At 40.0% G+C, this 22,995-nt stretch overlaps 1 protein-coding gene across 1 annotated transcript in view; it reads left to right on the top strand.

The window, feature by feature from the left end:
- The window catches only part of Rat1 (5'-3' exoribonuclease 2 Rat1), a 53,262-nt gene extending 31,068 nt beyond the window's left edge, over positions 1 to 22,194 (top strand). Inside the window, exons 7-13 of the mRNA XM_080284960.1 lie at positions 1,667 to 1,764; positions 6,169 to 6,351; positions 7,525 to 7,817; positions 12,120 to 12,434; positions 12,745 to 12,901; positions 14,904 to 14,980; positions 21,936 to 22,194. Of these exons, the coding sequence (XP_080141086.1) occupies positions 1,667 to 1,764; positions 6,169 to 6,351; positions 7,525 to 7,817; positions 12,120 to 12,434; positions 12,745 to 12,901; positions 14,904 to 14,980; positions 21,936 to 22,194 (1,382 nt within the window). The remainder of the gene's footprint in view (positions 1 to 1,666; positions 1,765 to 6,168; positions 6,352 to 7,524; positions 7,818 to 12,119; positions 12,435 to 12,744; positions 12,902 to 14,903; positions 14,981 to 21,935) is intronic.
- Positions 22,195 to 22,995: the final 801 nt, after the last annotated feature.

Genomic DNA, 22,995 nt, shown 5'->3' with positions numbered 1-22,995 from the left:
AAGCATTTATTCCCAAGAAAAAGTAAACTTATTGGACGAAGTAGTATGCATTATGGGAACTTGATGTGAACAAGAGAGTAGCACATGAACAGTCGGAAATTATTGGGTGTGTTAAGGATTTGGATGGGCTCTTTATTAGAAAGTGATAAAAACTCTGTAGATGATCAGTAGTGAAGGAGCAGTAAAATTCATGTTTTCACATTTAGTGCAATGACTGTGACCAGGGTTTAGTAACTGACTTGTTATGAGGTGATGGATTCGGGGTTAGAAAATTCAGCTTTTACAGTATGTGATGAGTTTATGTGTTGATGTAAGAAGTTATGTAAGATAATAATGTGAGTTCAGTTCTTGTGAATTATGTTTTTAATACTAATTTGTACTGCTTGGTTTACTTGTTTATTATTCAGGATTATTGTACTCAGATTTGCCATGGAAGTTGTGTCCAGCCACTCCAATCTGATGATTCATTATTTTTTTTTTTTTCTTGATAATGATCATTTAAACTAATAGTTTCACTTTGTGCAAATAGTTCTTTAAGGCTAAATGTGCTGAAAGTAATTCTTGGTGAAATACATGGGATACTTGGTGGTGATCTTGTACTTGTTGATTAGGTTAGAAGTTTTTGTCTGATTGGTAGTGGAGGCATTTAGGGTTAGGCTTAGTGGCAATTTTAAGTGGTTAAAATTATAAGGGGGTGTCTGGTGGGCAAAATCTCTCAGTTAGGTTAGGTGAGGATGCACCAATGTGCAGTTGGCAAGATTGACATAAACACCGTCGTGGTCATCAAAGGCAGACATATTGATGATACCCAATCTTTATATACATTTTTAAGGAAAATTTTCGGGCTCCCAGAACCCAACCCCTCATTTTACAAGTCAATATATGTCCTGTTTTAGTACAAACTTGATTTAGCACAAGATACCATGGAGACTGTACTGTAATTTTGGCAGTGGTTGTGGTGGCAAGAGGATGCGTGTCGGTGCAGCCATGAGCCACTTTCGCTATTACCCTTTTCTGTTGAACTACCGTACTTTCTTTTCTCTTGCTCCTTATCACTGCTGCCATTAGCAAGTAATCTCCATTTTTAGCTTCCTGTTAGTAGTCAGCCACTAACTACTTCCATATAGGCACATAGTATCATCAGTGCCAGTGGAAGTGGTGGGCTGGGTATCTGTGGGTAGGCTTGTCTATGACCTTCCATCGTCCCAAACAGTGACTAATGATATGCTCATGGGATTGGCTGTGAGTGGCTGAAAAGGTCCAGATGCCTTTGTATGACATATTTTAAGTAATTTGTCAACAATCTTCTCCCAAATAAGTGGTTGTGTGTGTGTGTGTGTGTGTTTGTAATATAATTATATAGATGTATGTATATCATTCCATAATGATAGGGGAATACCCTGGTAGAAGAGTGAGGAATTGGGGTACTGTATAATTATCTCTTATTCTGTATTTGAAGGATTTATGCACTGCCAAATATTTTTGTGTGAATTGTTGTGTTGAAATAAGTAAAATGATTGAGGTTTTCTGATTAATGAATTTGGAAAATGAAATTTAAAGGAATGTAGAGAATTAAGTGAGAGATTTTTTTTTTTTTTTTCTGCCTGGAGCAGTTGAAAGGCCTCCTTTTTTATAGTCTGATGTTTTTATTTAACTTTCTTGACAGGTAATGACTTCCTCCCACATCTTCCATCACTTGAAATTCGCGAAAATGCAATCGATCGATTAGTGAGACTCTATAAGGAGTGTTGTCTCAAAACTGGGGTAAGTGACAAGCCTGTTACTGCAGTTTTTTTTTTTTTTTTTTTTTTTTTTTTTTTTTTTTTTTGGTTATGATATTAATCAGGTTCTGTCTTGAGGACTTTTCCCTTTGTGGAACCATTCTCTTTTGCACATGGGGAAGTTAGTGATAGAGCTTTTTGCTGTGTACCGATGAAGTCCATTAATACTGTTGCCAACTTACAGTTCTCTGATGCCTCATCAAACTTCTGTCTAGTTAATTAAAGGTGCTTCAGTCGGATTGGTCTCATACGGTAAGGGATTACATCCAAGGAGTGGTTGAGATATATTTCATACATAATGCCATTTTGGCAAGTGAGGTGAGTCACCTGTGTCTTAAATGTTGGGAATGAGTAGCCTAGTCCCTGGTTTCTCAGCTCCTGACGGGGGAAAAAAAAAAGGATGATGGATTGATAATTCGGAACAGAAATACCAGTAAAAGTTGCTTATTATCGTAATATTTTTTATATCAGTCTTAGTTTGCAGATTGAAAAGTTTGGGGAGTGGAGGTTTTACTGTCAGTGCTTACATATGGGTGCACAGGATGAATGAGTTAAGAAATATAGATTCATGAACTGGAGTAAGGAAGTTTATACTGATCCCATACTACTAGAGAGACCACTTAGATTGGTAGAAAGAATGAGGGTGAAAAAGATGGTGAAGACAGTACATACAGCAGCTTGAGATGCAAAGGTGGCATGAAAGGCCAAGAAGATGGCTGGATATGGTAAATGAAAGTGTGAGAAATGGGAATACTAATATTGAGGAAGGGAATGAATGGGAAAAAGATAAAATGATTAAAGAGTCTTGTTTGATACTTGCCTCTTCTTTTAAGATAGGAAATTGAATTAAAATGATGCTGTTTATCTGAAGAGTAAATATATCTATCAGTATGTTGGTATAATTTGTTCATTTGAATAATTCTTCTTCCTTTACCTGTATCACTCTTTTTCTGTGTCTGACCTCTTTGCTTCCTATTGCTCTCAACCTTCCTGTCACTTTTCTTTTTCTTCTTTCCAATCCAGTTGGCTCTAGACTAAGTTATAAAGCCTAATGGTTTCCTGTAACCTAGGAAATCATTACAACTGTGGGCAATAACCATATCACCAAAAAAATGGGGTGATGTGGGGCCTACTATGGTACTCCTGTTAATGTATCCATCCATCATCCAGTCCCATGAGGAGCATAGGAGCCCAGGGCTAGGTAGTCTTGACATTTAAGATGAAAGTGACCAGCCTCACTCATCCCTGAGTGGGATTACGTGAGCAGTAAACCCCAACCACCCCATGGCTATAAACCTACGCTGGCTCAATCCGATTGGAGTGCCTTAATCACCCATTATACCACCAGGTGCCATAATTTGGATATATGGTAACCACCCAGCACAGCAAATGGCTTCCTGGTGTACAAGAAATGGCTTGGCTTGTCACTCAGTGTAGATTCACTCATAGGCAGAAGGATTCACTCATAGGCAGAAGGAAGAGGAAAGTATATATATATATATATATATATATATATATATATATATACAGTAAAACCTCGATATAATGGACTTCAATAGACCGGAATTCGCTTTTATCGGAATCGAGGAGCTACCGGACTAAATTCCTATATATTGGAAAATGTCTGATAAAGCCAGAAGCAGTCCGGACTGCCTGACCACTTCAGCTATGTTCACCACAATAAGGCAAATAAAAGACAAGTTTGTCAGTGTACAGTACAGTATTATTATATATATTATACTATTTGATTAATGTAGTGAAGTTATAACACAGTACAGTACCGCAATGATAGTCAAAATAGTTTAAAAACCATTCATGCAATCCGGACTAATGTCCGACATATTGGAAAAAGTCCAAGTTAGCAGGGTGAAGTCCGGATATTGCTTTTATCGGAATTTCGCATTTTTCGGAGTGGCTTGGGCCCCAATTAGTCCGTTATAGTGAGGTCTTACTGTATATATGTATATATATATTTTTACGTGTCCGACTCTGGGCAAAGGCTCAGGACCTATTTCTTGGGGGCAGTGGCCTATCCCAAGGCCCAGTAGTCCTCCTACACCACCACATGTCACCACTTCGGTGCTAACACACACCGTCCATAATGAATACATGCTAGGGCTGTCTCATACAGGACTGGTGTACTGGTATTACTTTTACAACATGTCGGCAGGTCATCTGGTAGATCAGGAAAGTCTACTTTTTGGGAAGTTCAAATCCTTAAACTGTTCCCTGCCCCAGCCAGGATTCGATCCTGGGTCCATTAGGACTGCAAGCCGCCTCTCTACCAATTCAGCCACAGACACACCATCCACGCACTCAATGTAGTGCTGCTCTCAGGTGACTGCCCTTTTCTTTCTTCCTTCCTTCCTTCTGCTTCTGTCTTTATTTCCATCATTCTTTCCTCTTCCTTCTGCCTACAGGTGACTTTACACTCCCTCTTCAGTCTTTCTTTCCTTCATTTTTTCCTCTTCCTTCTGCCTATGGGTGACTCTACACTGAGTGACAAGCCAAATGGTTTCCTGTACACCAGGAAACCATTCACTATGCTGGGTGGTAACCAAATAGCTAAATTATGGTGCCTGGTGGTTTAATGGGTAATTGAGGCGCTCCAATCAGATTGAGCCTGTGCAGGTTTCTGTCCAAGGGGTGGTTGGGGTTTATTGCTCATGTATTGCCATTCAGGGATGAGTGAGGTTGGTCACTCTCATCTTACACGTCAGGACCAACTTGCCTAGCCCCAGGCTCCTACACTGCTCATGGGGCAATGTAGGATTGGATGATGGATGGATGGATATATATATATATATATATATATATATATATATATATATATATATATATATATATGTATTTATACTTATATACAGGTATATAGGTGGGGGTGCTCACCATCCACCCACTCGATGTAGTGCAGCTCTCGGGTGTCTGTCCTTTCCTCTCCTTCATTCTTCTTTCCTTCCATCCTCTTCTGTTTTCTTTCCTTCATTCTTTCCTCGTCCTTCTGCCTACAGGTGACTTTACACTCCCTCTTCTGTCTTTCTTTCCTTCATTCTTTCCTCTTACTACCGACAGTGGGTGACTCTACACTGAGTGACAAACCAAATGGTTTCCTGTACACCAGGAAACCATTTACTACGCTGGGTGGTAACCATATAACCAAATTTTGGCACGTGGTGGTTTAGTGGGTGATTACGGCTCTCCAGTTGGGTTGAGCTGGTGTAGGTTTCTATCCAAAGGGTGGTTTGGGTTTATTGCTCATGAAATGCCACTCAGGGATGAGTGAGGCTGGTCATGCTCATCTTCAATGTCAAGATGAACTTGCTTAGCCCCGGTCTCCTACACTTCTCGTGGGGCAACACTGGATTATTATAATTCATGAGTTATGACATTATATATATATATATATATATATATATATATATATATATATATACATATACATACACATACACACACCCCTCTCTCATGTACCTCACCACTCCATCCCTCCACCTCATCCTTGGCTTTCCCCTCCCCCTCCCCCCCTCCATCTCACTCACATACACTCTCCTTGTTAGTCTCTTGCTCTCCATCGTTTGCACATGGCCAAACCCCCTCAGTGTATTTCTCCTAAAGCATTCTGTCATTCATATCCACACCACAATTCTCCTTCACGTCCAGATTTGTCAGTGTGTCTTTCCATGTATCTCCACATGCTTCTTTCAAATAATTCATTTCCACTGCTTGCATTCTTGACTTGCGTCCTTCCAGCAAGGTCTAAGCTTAATATTCATACGTTAGAGCTGGTATCACAATACTGTCATGCAGCGACTTTTTTACTTCCATGCACACTTCCCTATTTCTTATCACTGCATTCAAGGAAACAGCAGCCTTTCATCCCTCTTGTGCCCTTTCAAGCACATCTTCTAATCTTACATTCTTACTCATCACACTGCCCAGGTACTTAAATGCACTCACATATTTGATTTCCTCATCGTCCAACCCATTGTGCATTGAGTCCATTTCTCTCGAAGACCATAACTTTACTTTTCCCTACGTTCACCTTTAGAGTTCGTTTCTTACACACTCTCCTAAACTCATGCACCAAGCCTTGCTGTTCCCCTTTGTCTTCACTTAACAATACAGTATCATCTTCAAACAACAGAACAGGAAGGTTCCAGACACTACCCACACTCATTAGGGTCACTCCAACATCCATTGCTGTACCTTGTATCTCTTTTATTACCCCTTTCATATACAGATTGAACAGCCATGGAGACATGACACGTCCCATTTTCAGTCCAACATACAGATAGAAAAATTCTCTCAGTTCACCATCCACACTCATTGCAGCCATAGCACCCTCATACATGCTATTCACGGCTTTCAATACTATTATTTTTTAAAGGGCTGGCTGACTGACAGTGGGGCAGCCAACATGGAACGAGTGCAGTATATTCTAACAAACCTTGGGAAAGTAGAAGATGAGATATTTAGGACACGACAACGAAGGGAGCTAGAATTTAGAGCGAGAGAGAAAACAAAGAGGAGACAAGAAAAGATGGAGAAAGAAGCGGCAAAAAGATTCAAGGTTTGTTATTCTTGCTAAAGTTTGGTATTTTTACTCTGTCACACAGGATGATCAGTTAGGTGTACTGAAATGTATGTTTGGACTTCACCCCCCCCCACCCCCCAGAAAAATTCTGATGTGTCTTCAAAGGTGCATGTCTTGAGTTTTGACTGGAGTTGGCTTCAAGATGTCTTCATATACAGATAGTTATCATGTTACTTGCCTGTCATTGGTAGTGACTATAATAAAAAAATATTTAATAACTAAATATGTTGATATATAAACAAGTTGCACTTGCATACTGGTATTTACTCAGAAGATTTAGGGAAGAAAAACTTTGAGAACAGTCTCAACTCTTTGTTTATTTACCAGCAGTTACTGCTACTTGGTGTCTTCTGGCAAATATAACTGAAAGCCCTCAATGCAGGCATGGATTTTTGGATGACTGAATGTTTTTAACTTTTATTGGCCTTGGTTTTTTGTTATTTTAACTCTGTTTGCACAAATCATGCTGATGCTTTACTTGTGGTCAAGTGGACTGAGGACAGACCCAGCAGGTTCAACTCATTAGAGAAGAAGAAAGTGGGACTGAGGCAATTCATAGTGTACATATGTATGACTGTTACAGATTTTCATTTAATAATAATTAAACTATTGACGATGAATAGTAGTGAATGGAGATACTGAAAGGGGAGTGTGTATTACAGACCTCATCAGAAAAATTAAATTGGCAAATAAATAGTATCAAATGGGGATATTTAAAGATGAGTGGGTATTTGTGTGAAAAAGTCTATATTACAGTATGCTACGATTTCTGTGGATGTTGGCTAGGAGTCAGTTTTTTTTCCCACTTAGACTTCCTCTTCCAAAATTAGGATGCAGTGTTTTTTATGCCAAAAATTACAGTGTGAAAAATATCAATCTGTTGAAATAGAAACAGTTGCATAGTAAATCGTAATTATATGTTGCCTTTTTTATGTAACTGCATACACCCTAGACTTTAAAAAAGGACATTAGGTTTTGCAGGAATTGTAGTGAACATACTTTATTGCAGGATTTGTAATGAACATACTTTATTGCAGGATTTATAATGAACCTGCTTTACTGCAGGATTTGTATTTTAACCTACTTTATTGCAGGATGCATAATAAATCTGCTTTATTGCAGATTTGTAATGAACCTACTGTATTCCAGGATGAGACAGGGAAGGGTGCACTGAGAGTGATGCCAGCTGGACAGACTGAAGTAGCTCATGGTGCAAAGCAAGCTATTATGTCTCAGCGCTATGGCAATATGGTTGGCCAGAAGCGAACCATTGATGAAGTTGACTCAGATGATGAGGAAGAGACTCCAGATGAGGTGAGGCTGTTCGAGCCTGGCTTCAAAGATCGATATTATGAGTCCAAGTTTGAGGTCCTCCCAAATAATGTGGCATTCCGGAAACGAGTAGCTGATGAATATGCTCGGGGACTGTGCTGGGTTCTAAAGTAAGTTGCTCATTTTGTATCTGCTGTACTCTGTTAATTACAATAGAATTAAGTTACTTTAATTTTATGTAGGACATCAGTGTAATACAGTAGACCATCAGTTTATGTGGGACCGATTTGCACCAAACCTGTTTTAATTGACGAGGTAAACCCTGGCCCGGCCCAGTAAATGTAGAAAAAAAATTTGCAAGGGAAAATCCCAGAAGTCAGCCTCGTCTGTGACCTTGAGGTTGATTTACCAGTATCTCAGGGCAGCGAATCCTTAAACATCAACAGTAAAATAATTTTGGATGGTATTTATTATATTCCTGTGATCTCCATGGGGCAGCAGTGGGTTAGATGATGAATGAATGAATGTTTGTTACAGTAGGATGTCATTTTAACATGAGATAGGTTCTAAAGGAACTCTATAAATCAATCATGCACTAAACTGAAGTATTGTTTCAATGGACGGCGCACACCATCCACTCACTCGATGTAGTGCTGCTCTCAGGTGTCTGCCCTTTCCTCTCTTCCATCCTTCTTTCTTTCCATCCTCTTCTGTCTTTCTTTCCTTCATTCTTTCCTCATCCTTCTGCCTACAGGTGACTTTACACTCCCTCTTCTGTCTTTCTTTCCTTCATTCTTTCCTTTTCCTTTTGCCTGTGGGTGACTCTACACTGAGTGACAAGCCAAATGGTTTCCTGTACACCAGGAAACCATTTACTACGCTGGGTGGTAACCATATAGCCAAATTTTGGCGCCTGGTGGTTTAGTGGGTAATTATTGCGCTCCAGTCGGATTGAGCCGGTGAAGGTTTATATCCAAGGGGTGGTTGGGGTTGATTGCTCATGTAATGCCACTCAGGGATGAGTGAGGCTGGTCACTGTCATCTTAAATGTCGAGATCAACTGCCTAGCCCTGGGCTCCTACGCTCCTCATGGGGCAATGTAGGATTGGATGATGATGATGATAATGATGACGTACTTTAGAGAGACATAAAATGCAAGATACATGTACAGTATTGACGCTAAAAATGTGGGAGTCACTGATCAGTTGTTTGTGGGCTCCTAGCCTTTGGTTCCTTCTTACTCGCATAAAAAAAAAAAAAAATGAATATGAATTGCTCACGCTGTGTACCGTGTGGTTGGCCTGCACTGGTTCTGTATCATAACAGAGTATTGCCTAACATCGCTGGCTTCCCCCCATATTTCTCTGTCAGACCACATAGATGCATGCTCATCACTCCTAGAATAAACAAATTATTGTCTTTTTGTTGGACATAATTCAGCACAGCCAAAATTATGGAATGTGAAATGATCTTTTATGCATGATCAGCTGCTCTCTCTCTCTCTCTTACACACACACGCACACTGTCAGCCAGAGCGAACGGATGTGTCTCGACTGCCTCTCAGCCACCACTTCAAACCTTAAGTAGTTTTCAGGAATTATGTTTGTCCTGTCTCCTTTGGTCATGTTTTAAGTTTAAAATATTGTAAGTTAATATAGACTACCAAAAATGTAAAGAGTTATTGGCAAAGAGTATACATGAATGTTTATAGTATTTTCGGTAACAGCTGTTTTGGTACTGTAACCAACCTCAGACATGGCCAATAATGTAAACATCAAGGGACTCGAATTTCCAGGATTTGATAGTGAAACAAATGTCATGGATTTGGTTAAAACATTGATTATGAGGATTAGTGAATTAGAAAAGAAAGTGGAGGATTTAGTATTAAAGAACACATCTGAAAATACTGAGAATACTATACAGAGTCTGATCCAGGCCAATGAGACGGCGAACCAGGAGATCAAGAATTTGAGGTGAGAAAGTATCGAATTAAAGAGAAAACTAGAAGAGAGCAGTAATAAAACGGAAAAAGTGAGTAGTGTTTTAGAAGAGCAAAAGGCAAAGGGGGCACATGTGGAAGAAGAACAGAAAGAAGTGGTCACCTTAAGGGAATTTCTTCAGGAAGGAAGAGAAATGAACAAGATAAAAATGGAAGAAAATGTAGTGAAAATACTGAAGAAAAAAATGAAAATAGTGAGAGAAACTGTAGAAAGGAACAGATTTGTGGTAATATTTGGAAACAGGGAGGAGGAAGTAAAGGTTAGATCCGTGAGACTTGAGAGAGACACGAATCTAGTGAGAAAAATATTAGGCAAGATGGATCCCGAAGGAGACAAGTGGGAAAAAAGAAATTGAGGAAGTAAGGAGGATAAGGCCTTATAAGAATGGGGGAAACAAGACCAATGAGAGTAAAGTTGTTATCAGAAAGTGTAATAAATGGCATACTTAAAGTGACCTAGAAACTAAGCAAAGAGGCAGGACTGGAAAATATTATAGTAAGAAAAGATCTGAATGAAGAAGAAAGAGAAGTTTTAAAATCTTTGAAGGAACAAGTAAAGGAAAAAAATGACAAGAGGACAGAGGAAGAATGTAAAATTTTTTTTGGAGAGTGATAGATATGAAAGTAAGGAAGTGGTATGCGAGAAACTAGAAGTGAAGGAAACAAGGGGGATGGATATGATTACGAAAAAAGGAAGAATGAGTAAAGATAAAATCAGGGCAGTAGAACTAAGTATCACGTATAGTAATGTAGATGGGTTAATACCGGTATCTAAGAAAGGGGAAATTGGAGACTATATAAATGAAAAACCTGAAATAGTTTGCTTGGGAGAGACTAAATTGCCCCGAGATGTTGATACAAAATTGTTTGGATGGAGCAATTATAAAATTTGGATAGAGAAAGCAAGTTTGGGGGAGGTATAATGATCTTAACCTGTAATGACTTAGGAGCAAAAAATATAGAAATTGAAAACACTGTGGCTGAACTTTTGGGAATTGAAATAGAGGACATTTATGGAGAAAAAAATAGATGTAATAGTATTTTATATGCCCCCCAAAACTAAGACATGGACAAAAGAAGATTACAAGCAGTTAATAAGAAAATCCATTACTAAACTAACGATGTTAATTGAATGAAGAAATAGAGTAGTAATAATGGGAGATTTTAACTGTAGAGAAGTTGACTGGGAAAGTATGGATGCTGGGAACAATGAGGAATCATAGGGAAATAAATTAATGGAATTGGTAATGGAAAACATGTTAACCCAATTAATTAAAGAAAATACAAGAATTTGGGGTTACGACGAACCATCAAGGCTCGACTTAGTATTCACTAAGGACCCAAATGATGTGAAGAATATTACCTACCAATGCCCCTTTGGTAAAAGTGATCATCTGGTTATTAAGATGGAAGTAGCGGGAGTAAGGGAAGGAGAAAGAGATGAAAAACACAGAGAAAATAGATTCAGTTATGGGAAGGCAGACTTTGCTTCCCTGAGGAACTTTTTCCAAACTGTAGACCGGAGCAAATTGAATACGATCACAAATGTTGATGAGAAATATGAGTTTTTGATAGAGATATATAAAACAGGAGTTCGTAAATATGTCCCAAAATGTTTCGCAGCTCTGGAAAGGAAGAAAGAATGGTTTAACAACAGATTAGAATGGCACAAGAGGCAAGAAAAAGAGCATGGAATAAAGTGAGAAAAAGGTATAGTGAATGGGCTTGAGAGGAGTACAATCAGGTAAGAAATGAATATGTAAGGGTACGGAGAGAAGAAGAAAGGAAATACGAAAAAGAAATTGTCTCCTGGCACTGCATTCTTTCTCTGCACACCCCCAAAACCAATTATGTTTACAGCTGCTCTGCTCTCTCTATTCCCATTCATCAGGCTTTCAAAATATTCTTTCCATTTGGTCCTTACTTCATCTCCATGGCTTAGTAACCTACCACCTGCATCCTTCACACCATCACATTTCTTTCTGCTTTCACTTCTACATTTCCGCACCTAGTTCCGAAGAAATTCGTGTTTTCAGAGTAGTTCACATTCATTTTTCTTCCCAAATCATCATTTACCTCCTTCTTTTTCCTCTTCACTAGTCTTACATGCTTCTTGCTCTCGATATACTCAGTTCTTATTTCAACTGAGCCCCTCTCCTGTAACCACTTTAGCCACTTCTCTTTTCCTCCACCACTTTCTTAACCTCCTGATCCCACCATGCCGTACCCTTCTTTTTTGTTGATACTCTTGCCACACCACACACCACTTTAGTATCCCTGTATGGATTCCACAGGCTGTCCAGATCCAATTCATTCCAGTTCACTGATTCTAGCTCGTCCTCTACTTTGGTCTTGTAATCATCTGCCATTTCTTTGATCCTCATGTAAACTTAATAAATTATAAATAAGTACTTAATGTTTAATCTAACATTGTTAATGGGTCTGTGTGTGTGACTTGTTTACTCTCTTTCAGGTATTACTATCAAGGGTGTGTGTCATGGGATTGGTATTTCCCTTACCATTATGCCCCTTTTGCTTCTGATTTCACCAACTGCGCCAATGCCAACACAGTTTTCTCCTTGGGTGAACCATTCAACCCTCTCGAGCAGTTGATGGGTGTCTTCCCAGCAGCCAGCCGATCTCATGTGCCTGAACCATGGGGGGAACTTATGCTTGATCCAGAGTCTGTCATCATTGACTTTTATCCTGAGGATTTCAAAATTGACTTGAATGGCAAGAAATTTGCTTGGCAGGGAGTCGCACTCTTGCCATTTGTTGATGAAAAACGGTAAGCTTGGATATAGGTTTCATTCAGTTGTTAATATGCTGTAATGCGAGAACTTTAATTGTGATATTTCAAATTATCATTTAGCATTCTGGTCAAAGCTTGTTATTTAAAATGCTACTGACAAGGAATTCATATATATTAGTAACCAGAAATCTAATTAATTTTGCAGTCATGATGGAGAAGATTAACTTGTTGATGTGAGATGTTACATGCAGTCACACACATTATGTAGTGGCATTTCCTAGTTTTGAGTTGTTTCTCTTGGTGTATTTGGTGTATGCATTTTGTAGAACAACATGCTTATCAACAGACTAAAGAAAGCTCTTAAGTCTGTGTACCCCTTATTGACGCCGGAAGAGATTCGACGTAACAAGCGTGGAGATGATCGGATGTATGTGAGTGTGAAGCATCCAGCGCACTCTCAGATGACAGACCTGTATCGCATGGGCCTTGACATGCAGACTGAGGTATGTTTATATAGTTTAACACTTGGGGTACTCTTCTGAGTGGCATCAGAGATTTTTTAGTACCTTTTTCATGGCGATTTTTTTATGACCCTCTAGTACAGTATGTCATTAATGCAGACTACAGTACAGTATATTGATACTACAGGAAGATACATTATACATGGAAGAGAATGTTAAGGTGTAATATGAAAAATAAAATGCTCAGGAAGAAGTGCTACAAAGCCTCCTATGGCACTTGAATGTTGCTGTTATTATAATGTTTAAGTAATCAGCCGTATCTTGCAGTATGTTCTTTAGAAGTATGCTAACCTTTACCACCTTCAGTCCCATGACATATTCATATATTTTGTTTGTGCAACTATATGATTTTATTTAACTTAGGAGGGTTGTCTTAGTTGTGAATGGGTATATAGTTGCCATTTGGCCCATTTAGCAAAAAGAAAAAAAAAAGAAAAAAAAAATGAGGTGAACAGTTTCACATGAAGGTAGTAGTGGTAGTTTCAACCATAGGATCATCTGAAGTGTAAACCCAGTGGACTGCAGGCTGAAGTTATACTCCTCCTGGTTTCAGCTGAACCTAGTGTATTGCAGGCTGAATATATATATATCTATATATATATCTATATATATCTATATCTATCTATCTATCTATCTATCTATATCTATCTATCTATATCTATATCTATATATATATATATATATATATATATATATATATATACAGTATAGTGTGGTAGGTGGGGGCACTCGCCATCCACTCACTCGATGTAATGCTGCTCACAGGTGTCTGCCCTTTCCTCCCTTCCATCATTCTTTCCCTCCATCCTCTTCTGTCTTTCTTTCCTTCATTCTTTCCTCGTCTTTCAGCCTATGGGTGACTTTACACCCCCTATCTATTGCCAGACGCCTTAATCCCGTTCGGGGTGGCCACAAACAAATCGCCTCCACGTCACCCTGTCCCTCACCATTTCACTGCCCTGCTCCCAACTCACACCCCCCTCTCTCACATACCTCTCCACCCCATCCCTCCATCTCATCCTCGGCCTCCCTCTCCCTCTTTCCCCCTCCACCTCACTCACATACACTCTCTTTGTCAGTCTTTCACCTTCCATCCTCTCCACATGGCCAAACCACCTCAGTGTATTCCTCCTAACGCTTCCTATCACATCCACATCCACACCACAACGCTTCTTTATATCCTCATTTGTCAGCCTGTCTCTCCATGTGGCTCCACAGGCTCCTCTTAAATAACTCATTTCCACTGCTCTCACTCTTGACTTGTCCTTCCAACAACATCCAAGCTTCACTTCCATATGTTAGAGTTGGTATCACAATACTGTCATGTAGTAACTTTTTCACTTCCATGCTCACTGCCCTGTTTCTTATCACTGCTTTCAAGGAACCAGCAACCTTTCTTCCCTGTTGTACCTTTTAAATCACTTCACCCTCCAAACCTCCATCCTTACTCATCACACTACCCAAGTACTTAAACGTACTCACATTTTCCAATTCCTCACCATCCAACCTCGCTGTACATTCACTGACTTCACCTCTCTCAAAGACCATCACTTTACTCTTCCCCTACATTCACCTTTAGATTCCGTTTCTTACACACTCTCCCAAACTCATCCACCAAGCCTTTAGTTATCATTACTGTATATTTTCCGCAATTCATGTCATACATTGACTGGAGTATAAGGTTTATTTTCTTTTTAATTTACATTTGGTAGGTGGGAGCAAGTACCTGTAAAGATTTTTATTGTTTGACATGTATGTAGCTACACAGTGGTAAACATCATAAGATTCTGAATAGGTCACACCACTTAAGAGATGCATAATCACACAACAGTCTTATTTCAGTGCCCTTACTTTTGTTATACAGCGTTTACGTTTCAGGTACGAGTAAAATGGTAAGAATAAGTTGTAATTCTTGTTCATTCTTATTTTGTTACATGCATAATAGCAAGTTAGTAATACAGTGAAAAATGTTTTGTTTTGCCAGGTTCCAGTAGCAGGAACAGAATTCCAAGGAATGCAGGGAAGAGTTCTTCTGGCCAGTGATGTGGTCGAACCACGTGGGTATGTTGATATATTTTACTGTTACGGTATGTAGCGTTACATTTAACCCCTTCACTGCGGCTAAGACGGCGAAAGTGAGGTCCTTGTTGTGGCAATCAACCCAAAAGTTTCGCATTTTCAATTCAGTAATTTTCATATTGACACAAGATGAAGAAAAAAATACATGGACAAGAAAGCTAAACCCGTCTGTTTACTTATGAGCACTTCATTGAATGTCTAGATGATCCTATGTTGCCGTAGAGATAAATGGAAGCAATGTAATTTTTGTTGTTTTTGTACATCGCTGTAGCTGTCCGTCGTCCTCATTGACCCCCACTGTCGCCCACCACCCTTCATTTCACCACCATGCACCACTATATGCGTCCCCTAGGTTTGCACTGTGGTGTATGTTTCACTTAGCACATCAATATCAGTATTTTACAGATACTATAAAATAAAATAGTGTTATATTGAACAGTGGGGCGCTCACCATCCACTCACTCAATGTAGTTATGCTCTCGGGTGTCTGCCCTTTCCGCTCCATCCTTTTTTCCTTCCATCTTCTTCTGTCTTTCTTCAGTCTTTCTTCATCTTTCTGCCTACTGATGACTTTACACTCCCTCTTCTGTCTTTCATTCCTTCATTCTTTCCTCGTCCTTCTGCCCGTGGGTGACTCTACACTGAGTGACAAGCCAAATGGTTTCTTGTACACCAGGAAACCATTTACTACGCTGGGTGGTAACCATATAACCAAATTTTGGCGCCTGGTGGTTTAGTTGGTAATTATTGCACTCCAATCAGATTGAGCCAGTGAAGGTTTATATCCAAGGGGTGGTTGGGGTCTATTGCTCACGTTATGTCACTCAGGGATGAGTGAGGTTGGTTGCTCTCATCTTAAATATCAGGACCAACTGCCTAGCCCCGGGCTCCTGCGCTCCTCATGGGGCGACACAGGATTGGATGTTGGATGGATGGATGGAAAAACTTGTAATAGTAAATAATGCTAAACTCAATGAAATATATCTATATAGCTTCCACCAGACACTTTCATTTTCCAAATATTTATTCACTTACACTTACAGTTAGTTACTTTCACTTATTTACATTTTATGAGTCAGTGTTCTAGAAGTTGACGAGTGTGTGAAAGTCATGGTAGCAGTTTCCCAGACATAAGCACTCTGGGCACCATGTTGTCACTTTCTTCATACGTTCACGCCTGCTAGTGTTCATGCAAAAATAGCAGGAAGCTAAAATTATGAACTACCAGCCCCAAGTGTGAGGGGATGGATACACAAAGTTCTCAGGGCAGAATACAGGGCGCAGCTTCTGAAATAGAATTGTGGATTTTAAAAGTAAGGCCGCAGTCTGTTGATAGGTTCATTCAGAAGGAATGTTGCAATTAAAGGGTAAAGATCTTGGACTATGCTAGCATGTTTAGGTTGTTTCACCTGATGGCAGCTCTGCATATGTCATGATCTGAGCTACTTCCCTCTTAGACACTTGTCCTTGAGATCCCCTTGCAGGACCTCTTCCCTAGCCGTCTTTCTACCTGCAGATATCCTTCCCTACTCATTCATAACTATGATCCTCCTCTGCCAGTCACCCTCACCCTTTCTCTTACATGTCCAAACCATCTTAACCCAGTTTTGGGGGATAGTGTAGTTTCAACTGAGTGTGACATCACCTCCAGGCAGGTTTAGTTGGCTTCAATATGTGTGTGTGTGTTTGTGTGTGTGTATTTACCTAATTGTGATACACAGGAAATGAGCTACGCTCATGGGGTCCCGTCTCTGTTTTTCAATAAGTCAGATTTAGCTTTAAACTCGTTTAAGTTTTTAGACTGGATGATATCTTTGTCCAGGCTATTCCAAAGGTCTATACATCTATAAGGAAAACTATATTTCTTGATATTCTTCAAGCAGCTTGGCTTCTTCAGTTTCATCCCGTGTTCTCTTGTTACTCTCTTATCTCATAAAAACAGATCTTCTTTGTCAATTTTATCTACTTCCATCATGGTCCTGAACACTGCAATCATGTCACCTCTCTTTCTTTTTTCTTCTAAGGAAGGCAACTCCAGCTTTTCCAGCCTCGCTCTGTACGACATCTGACAGACTGGGAATCATTTTGGTTGCTGTTCTTTGTATTCTCTCAATCTTGTTTATATCTTTCTTTTTTTGTGGGGACCACACTACTGCTGCATATTCTAACCTGGGGCGAATCATGGCCATTATCAATTTTTTCATCATCTCCTCATCCATATAATGAAAAGCTACTCTTATATTAGTCAGGAGTTTATACGTCTCTAACTGTCTTGTTAGTGTGTTTTTCAGGTGACAAACTGTCCTGGACCAGCACACCCAAATCTTTCTCTTCTCTCGCTTTTGTGATTGGTTCATTACCCATCAAATAATTCAATGATGGCCTCTTGGTACTTTTACCCATTTCCAATATTTTACATTTCTTTGCATTGAATTTCATTTCCCACGTTCGGCTCCATTCGTGTATCCTATCCAGATCCTCCTGCAGCATTTTACAATCCTCCTCAACCTCTACCTTCCTCAAGATCTTTGCATCATCAGCAAACAGACTTGCATAACTGTTCACTCCATCTACCATATCATTTACTTAAATCAGGAACATTACTGGTGCCAATACCGAGCACTGTGGGACTCCACTTGTTACTTCCCTCCATCTAGACATCTTATCCTTTATTACTGTCGTCATTTGTCTGTCTCTCAAAAAGTCTCTCATCCATTCCAGGAGGTTCCCCTTCAGTCCTCCCATATGCTCTAGTTTCCACATTAGTCTCTTATGGGGTACCTTGTCAAAGACCTTCTCCAAATCTAAATACACACAGTCCACCCAACCATCTCTTTCCTGTAGCACATCAGTCGCTCTTGAGTAAAAACTCAACAAGTTGGAAACACATGACTTTCCACTTCTAAATCCAAACTGACTATCAGCCAAAATATTAATCTCTTCCAGATATTTAATCCATCTATCTTTCAGAATTCTTTCGCACAATTTTGCGACCATGCTGGTTAGGGACACTGGTCTGTAATTCAGGGGTTCTTCCTTGTTTCCTCCCTTATAAATTGGTACCACATTTGCCCTCTTCCACTCCTGAGGCACTTTCCCCTCCTCCAGAGAACACACAATTAAACTGTGAATCTTATCCACCAGTTGTTCTCTGCATTCTTTCAGTATCCAATTAGAGATTCCATCTGGTCCTGGGGCTTTCCTTACATCTTGAGTTTCTAGTAATTTATACACTTCCTGTACTTCCACTTTTATATCTTTTATGACTACATTTCTAGTCACTCCCTCCCCTTCCACAAACTCCTTTTCATTAGTGAAAACTGACTGGAAACGTTTGTTCATTATTTCTGCTTGCATTGCCGCATCCTTATAGACCTCTTCTTCTACTTTCAGTTTGGTCATTCCTTCCTTTTGTTTCAGTTTGCCATTAACAAATGTATAAAACAGTTTGGGTTCATCCTTACATTTGTCTATTATACCTTTTTCAAAATTCCTTTCTTCTTCTCTGCGTATTCTTGTGTATTCATTTCTTGTTCTTTTATATTCTTCCTTTGTTCTGTTGTTACCTCTTTTTCTCCAATTGTTCCACGCCGTGTCTCTCTCTTTTTTTGCTATCATACACCTTCCATTAAACCACTCATTTTTCCTATTTTCTTTCCCCTTTACTCTTGGCACAAATATTTCCACTCCCGAATTACAGAGATCTAGAAAAATATCCCACTTCTTCTGTATCTCTCTTGTTTCTCTGAATTTTCTCCAATCTGCATTTTCGAAAAATTTTCTCAATCCTGTAAAGTTTGCTTTCCCGAAGTTGTGTGTGTGTGTGTGTGTGTGTTTATTTTTTATAAGTGGGTGCATACAAGATGTAGTGGTATTAGAGGTAGACTGTGAGATGATACTGATTTTGTGTGTGCAGTTTGTCAGGGAGAGCATGTGGAGGTTACCAGGCATGAAAGGACTGATCTTGCTGGTGAATCTCTGGAGTGCTTGGAAGAATTTTGTTGCTTGGGAGACATGTTGTGCACTGGAGGTGAGGCTGGAGCTAGCTGTGTGTCTAGAGGAGTGGTTGGAAGAAGCTCAGGGAGCTGTTGCCTCTCCTGACATTGCAAAGGCTCTTCCTCTGTGCCAAGGGATTTTGGTATGCAGCATGTGTTAAAAGTGTAATGCAGTATGGTAGTGAGATCATGGCAGTTAAGGAAGAGGGTGTTCGTAGGCTTAAATGTACAGAAATGACACAGATTAGGTGAACGTGTAGTGCGTCCTTGGATGTGAGGCCTGTGGGGGGTGGGTTTACGATGGAAGAGTTGAGAGGAAGGATGTGACTACTGTATTGGTGTTGTGATGAGGAGGGTAGATTGAGATAGTTTTGGCATGTGGAGAGAATGGGGGATGACAGTTGGGTGCAGAAACTGAGAAGTGTAAATGTTGGGGGTAGGGTTGTAAGAAGTATACTGAAAAAAACTTGGGTCGAGAGATTGAGCAGAATCGAGATCCGCCATTAGGTGACCAAGTCCAATGCATGCAAACATGTTGAAGCCTTTATAAATGAAACTGTCCTTTCCTTTCCTCCCTCGTTTCCTTCCTTCCTCTTCTGTCTTTCTGTACTTCATTCTTTCCAGGTCCTTCTGCCTACGAGTGACTTTACACCCCTCTTTTGTCTTTCTTTCCTTCATTGTTTCCTCTTCCTTCTGCCTATGGGTGACTTTACACTGAGTGGCAAGGTGAATGGTTTCCTGTACACCAGGAAACTCTTTACTGTGCTGGGTAGTAACCACATAACCAGATTATTGCGCCCGGTGGTTTAGTGGGTGATTGCAGCGCTCCAGTCGGATTGAGCTGGTTAAGATTTATATCCAATGGGTTGTTGGGGTTTATTGCTCTCATAATACTACTCAGGGATGAGTGAGGCTGGTCACTCTCATCTTAAATGTCAGGACCAACTTGCTTAGCCCTGGACTTCTACACTCCTCATGAGGCAACGTAGGATTGGATGATGGATGGATGGATTGACAAATAATACGATGTTTGGTGTGGGTGTTTTAGGTTTGTTTTTTGGGTTGTGTGATTTATGTGGATGCAGTTTGGGTTGATGAGTTTATGCCAGGCAAAGGGACCACTGATGCCCTATTCATTGTGCAACAGCTTCAGGAAAAATATATAGGAAAGAAAAGGAAACTGTACTTTTTTTTTTTTTTTTTTTTTTTTTTTTGAGAAGCTCTTTTACAGAGTCCCTAGAGGGATGGTAAGGTGAGCAGTGAGAAAGCTTGGGATCGAGGAGTGGCTGGTTAGGGTGGTTATGGCCATGTATGTGGGTGCTCATACCCAGGTAAGAGTGAATGGAAATTTGAGTGATGAGTTTTCCGTGAATGTTGGTGTGCATCAGGGGTCAGTCTTGAGCCCCTTGTTGTTTATCATGGTACTTGAAGCCCTCTCATGTGACTTCAGAAGTGGACTCCCGTGGAAGGTGTTTTATGCTGATGATTTGGTGTCGGTTGCAGAGAATGAAAGGAAGGCAGAGGAAAGATTTGGGAAGTGGAGAGAGGGTATGGGGCACAAGGACGTAAGAGTAAATGCAGATTAAACAAAAATGATGGTATCTAGGACTGAGGGTGGTACTGTCAAAGAAGAGGGAGAGTGGCCATGTGCAATTTGTCACAAGGGTATGGGATGTAATTCCATCTTGTGCAGTGTTTGTGATAAGTGGGTGCATAAGGGATGTAGTGGTATTAGAGGTAGACTGCAAGATAATGCTGATTTCACATGTGTGGTGTGTCGGGGAGAGCATGTAGATATTGTCTGGCATGAAAGGATTGAACTTGCTGGTGAGTCTCTTGAGTGTGTGGAGAGCTTTGTTATTTGGGAGACATGTTATGTGCTGGAGGTGGGGCAGGAGCTAGCTCTGTGGCTAGAGTGAGAAGTGGTTGAAAGAAGTTCAGGGAGCTGTTGCCTCTCCTGACAATGAGAGGGCTCTTCCTCCTTGCTGAGAGATCTTTGTTTGCGGCATGTGTTAAGAGTGTATCTCTGTATGGTAGTGAGACCTGGACAGCAAAGGAAGAGGATATTCGCAGGTTCATATGTACAAAAATGGCAATTATTAGGTGGATGTGCAGTGTGTCCTTGAGTGCAAGGCCTGGGGGGGCTAGTTTTACAATGGAAAAGTTGAAAGGTAGGATGGGACTAGAGTGTATTGGTGTTGTGATGAGGAGAGGTAGATTGAGATGGTTTTGGCATGTGGAGACGATGGGGGATGATAATTGGGTGTAGCAAGTGAGACGTGTAGAAAGTGATACGTGTTAATGTAGGTAGACCTTTTTTGAAACGAGGTCATTGAGTGTGACCTCAGGGTTAATTAACTAAATAGGGAAGCTGCCAGAGATCGGCCAGCATGGAGAGTGGCCATTAGGTGACCATGGCTGACGCATGCAAGCAAGTTGGAGCCTTCAAAAATGAAAATGAAAACGTGCATGTGATACACTGATATGTGATTTGTGTTGTGTGCAATTTATGTATTGTGTATGTGTTTTGTGTGTGTGTGTATTTTGAGTTTATGCATGTTTTGCATGTGTGCATACACATTGGTGCATGATTGTGTATGCCCATTATTATAAAATTCATGTCAGCAAGGTGCTGAGGGTACTTTTTGTAAGAGGTATGGGGATGAAAAGGTGACTGGCTGAGGGGTAGAAACATTTCAAGTCTTTGTAATGGTTTTCATGTGCAGTTTTTTGTAGCCTGGCATTCTGGCAGAATTAGTTTACTGCATCATCAGAGCTACCACTGTATACTGTCATGTAATCAACAATGCCATTCTGGTCAGTAGTAAGGTTTTAATGTATTGGAAACACATCACTCTGTAATGTAATGAAAAAAGTAATTTGATTTCCTAACATCAGAGCTTTCATTGCGATATAGCTGTAACAAATTTTTACAATTGCAGGACATTGCGTGCACCTGTACGAGGGATGGATGATGTAAAGAACAACCAAGTGGTAACTGTTAGGTTCCGAGACCCCAAGTACTCTCCTGGGTTTATATTCCCAGCCAGAAAGCTTCCTAAAGCTGAAGACCCTCCACGTGTCCTCAAACCTCAAGACCTTGATGCTCAGCAGAACAAAAATTACCGTCCAGTAATTGGGTTCAACAGGAACTTGCCTCGTGCCTCCCTGGACATGTCAGGCCACAGAGCTCTGGGGTGAGTCCAAGTATTTTATTGGTGTTATTAATTCATTTATTTTATTGCAGGCTCTTGTATTAGAACCAAGATTGTTAATTTGAGGTATGAGTTAGTTACAAGTATGTACCATCAAAATTTCAACCAGCATGGTACAGATTGGAAAAATTATGCTCCTGTTTGGAAAAATTATTTGTTGGGAGATAGTGGTTTTGACCTTTCAGATTATGGTAAGTATGTATATAATGGTGCATTAACTGTTAACAGTATCTGCAACTTATGAGGTTGTTAATCTGAAAATTTCATAAGAAACATTGTCGTTTCATTATTAACATCAGGACCCATGGATTTGTGAGGGTATAGTAAGCAGTATGACATGACCTTAAAAACTGTAGTGACAAGTCAGTTGGGGAAAATAACATACGGTAGCATAAACAGGCACCCAGAGCTTTCTTTTACCCATTTCACCCTTCTTACATAAGTATTGAGTTCCTTGCCAATGTACTTTTTACAGAATATGGTTTGACATATGAGGGCTGTGATCTAGGTCCCCCCTCCACCTCTCTCTCTCTCTCTCTTGTGTTTGTAGGTTGTATGCTAGCATCTCTTGTACTGTAGAATATACTGAACAATATCTTATGCAGTATTTGAATAGAATTTCAAATTGGTTAGCATGTCATAAAATAATTCTTATATGACCTGTATGCCGCCGCATAATGCAGAACAAGTGAAAATATGCCAGAAGAACTGAGCTTACAATTTATTTTCTTCTAATTAAAAGCCTCACAGAAAGTTAGACAGAAAAGGAACATTAATTAGTATCAAA

This window comes from Coenobita brevimanus, chromosome 103, assembly GCF_032717465.1.
Source record: "Coenobita brevimanus isolate Jiangsu-jjx chromosome 103, ASM3271746v2, whole genome shotgun sequence".
Lineage (NCBI taxonomy): Eukaryota > Metazoa > Arthropoda > Malacostraca > Decapoda > Coenobitidae > Coenobita > Coenobita brevimanus.
Note: the sequence above shows the minus strand (reverse complement) of the source record. Positions and strands in the feature narration are given on the sequence as shown.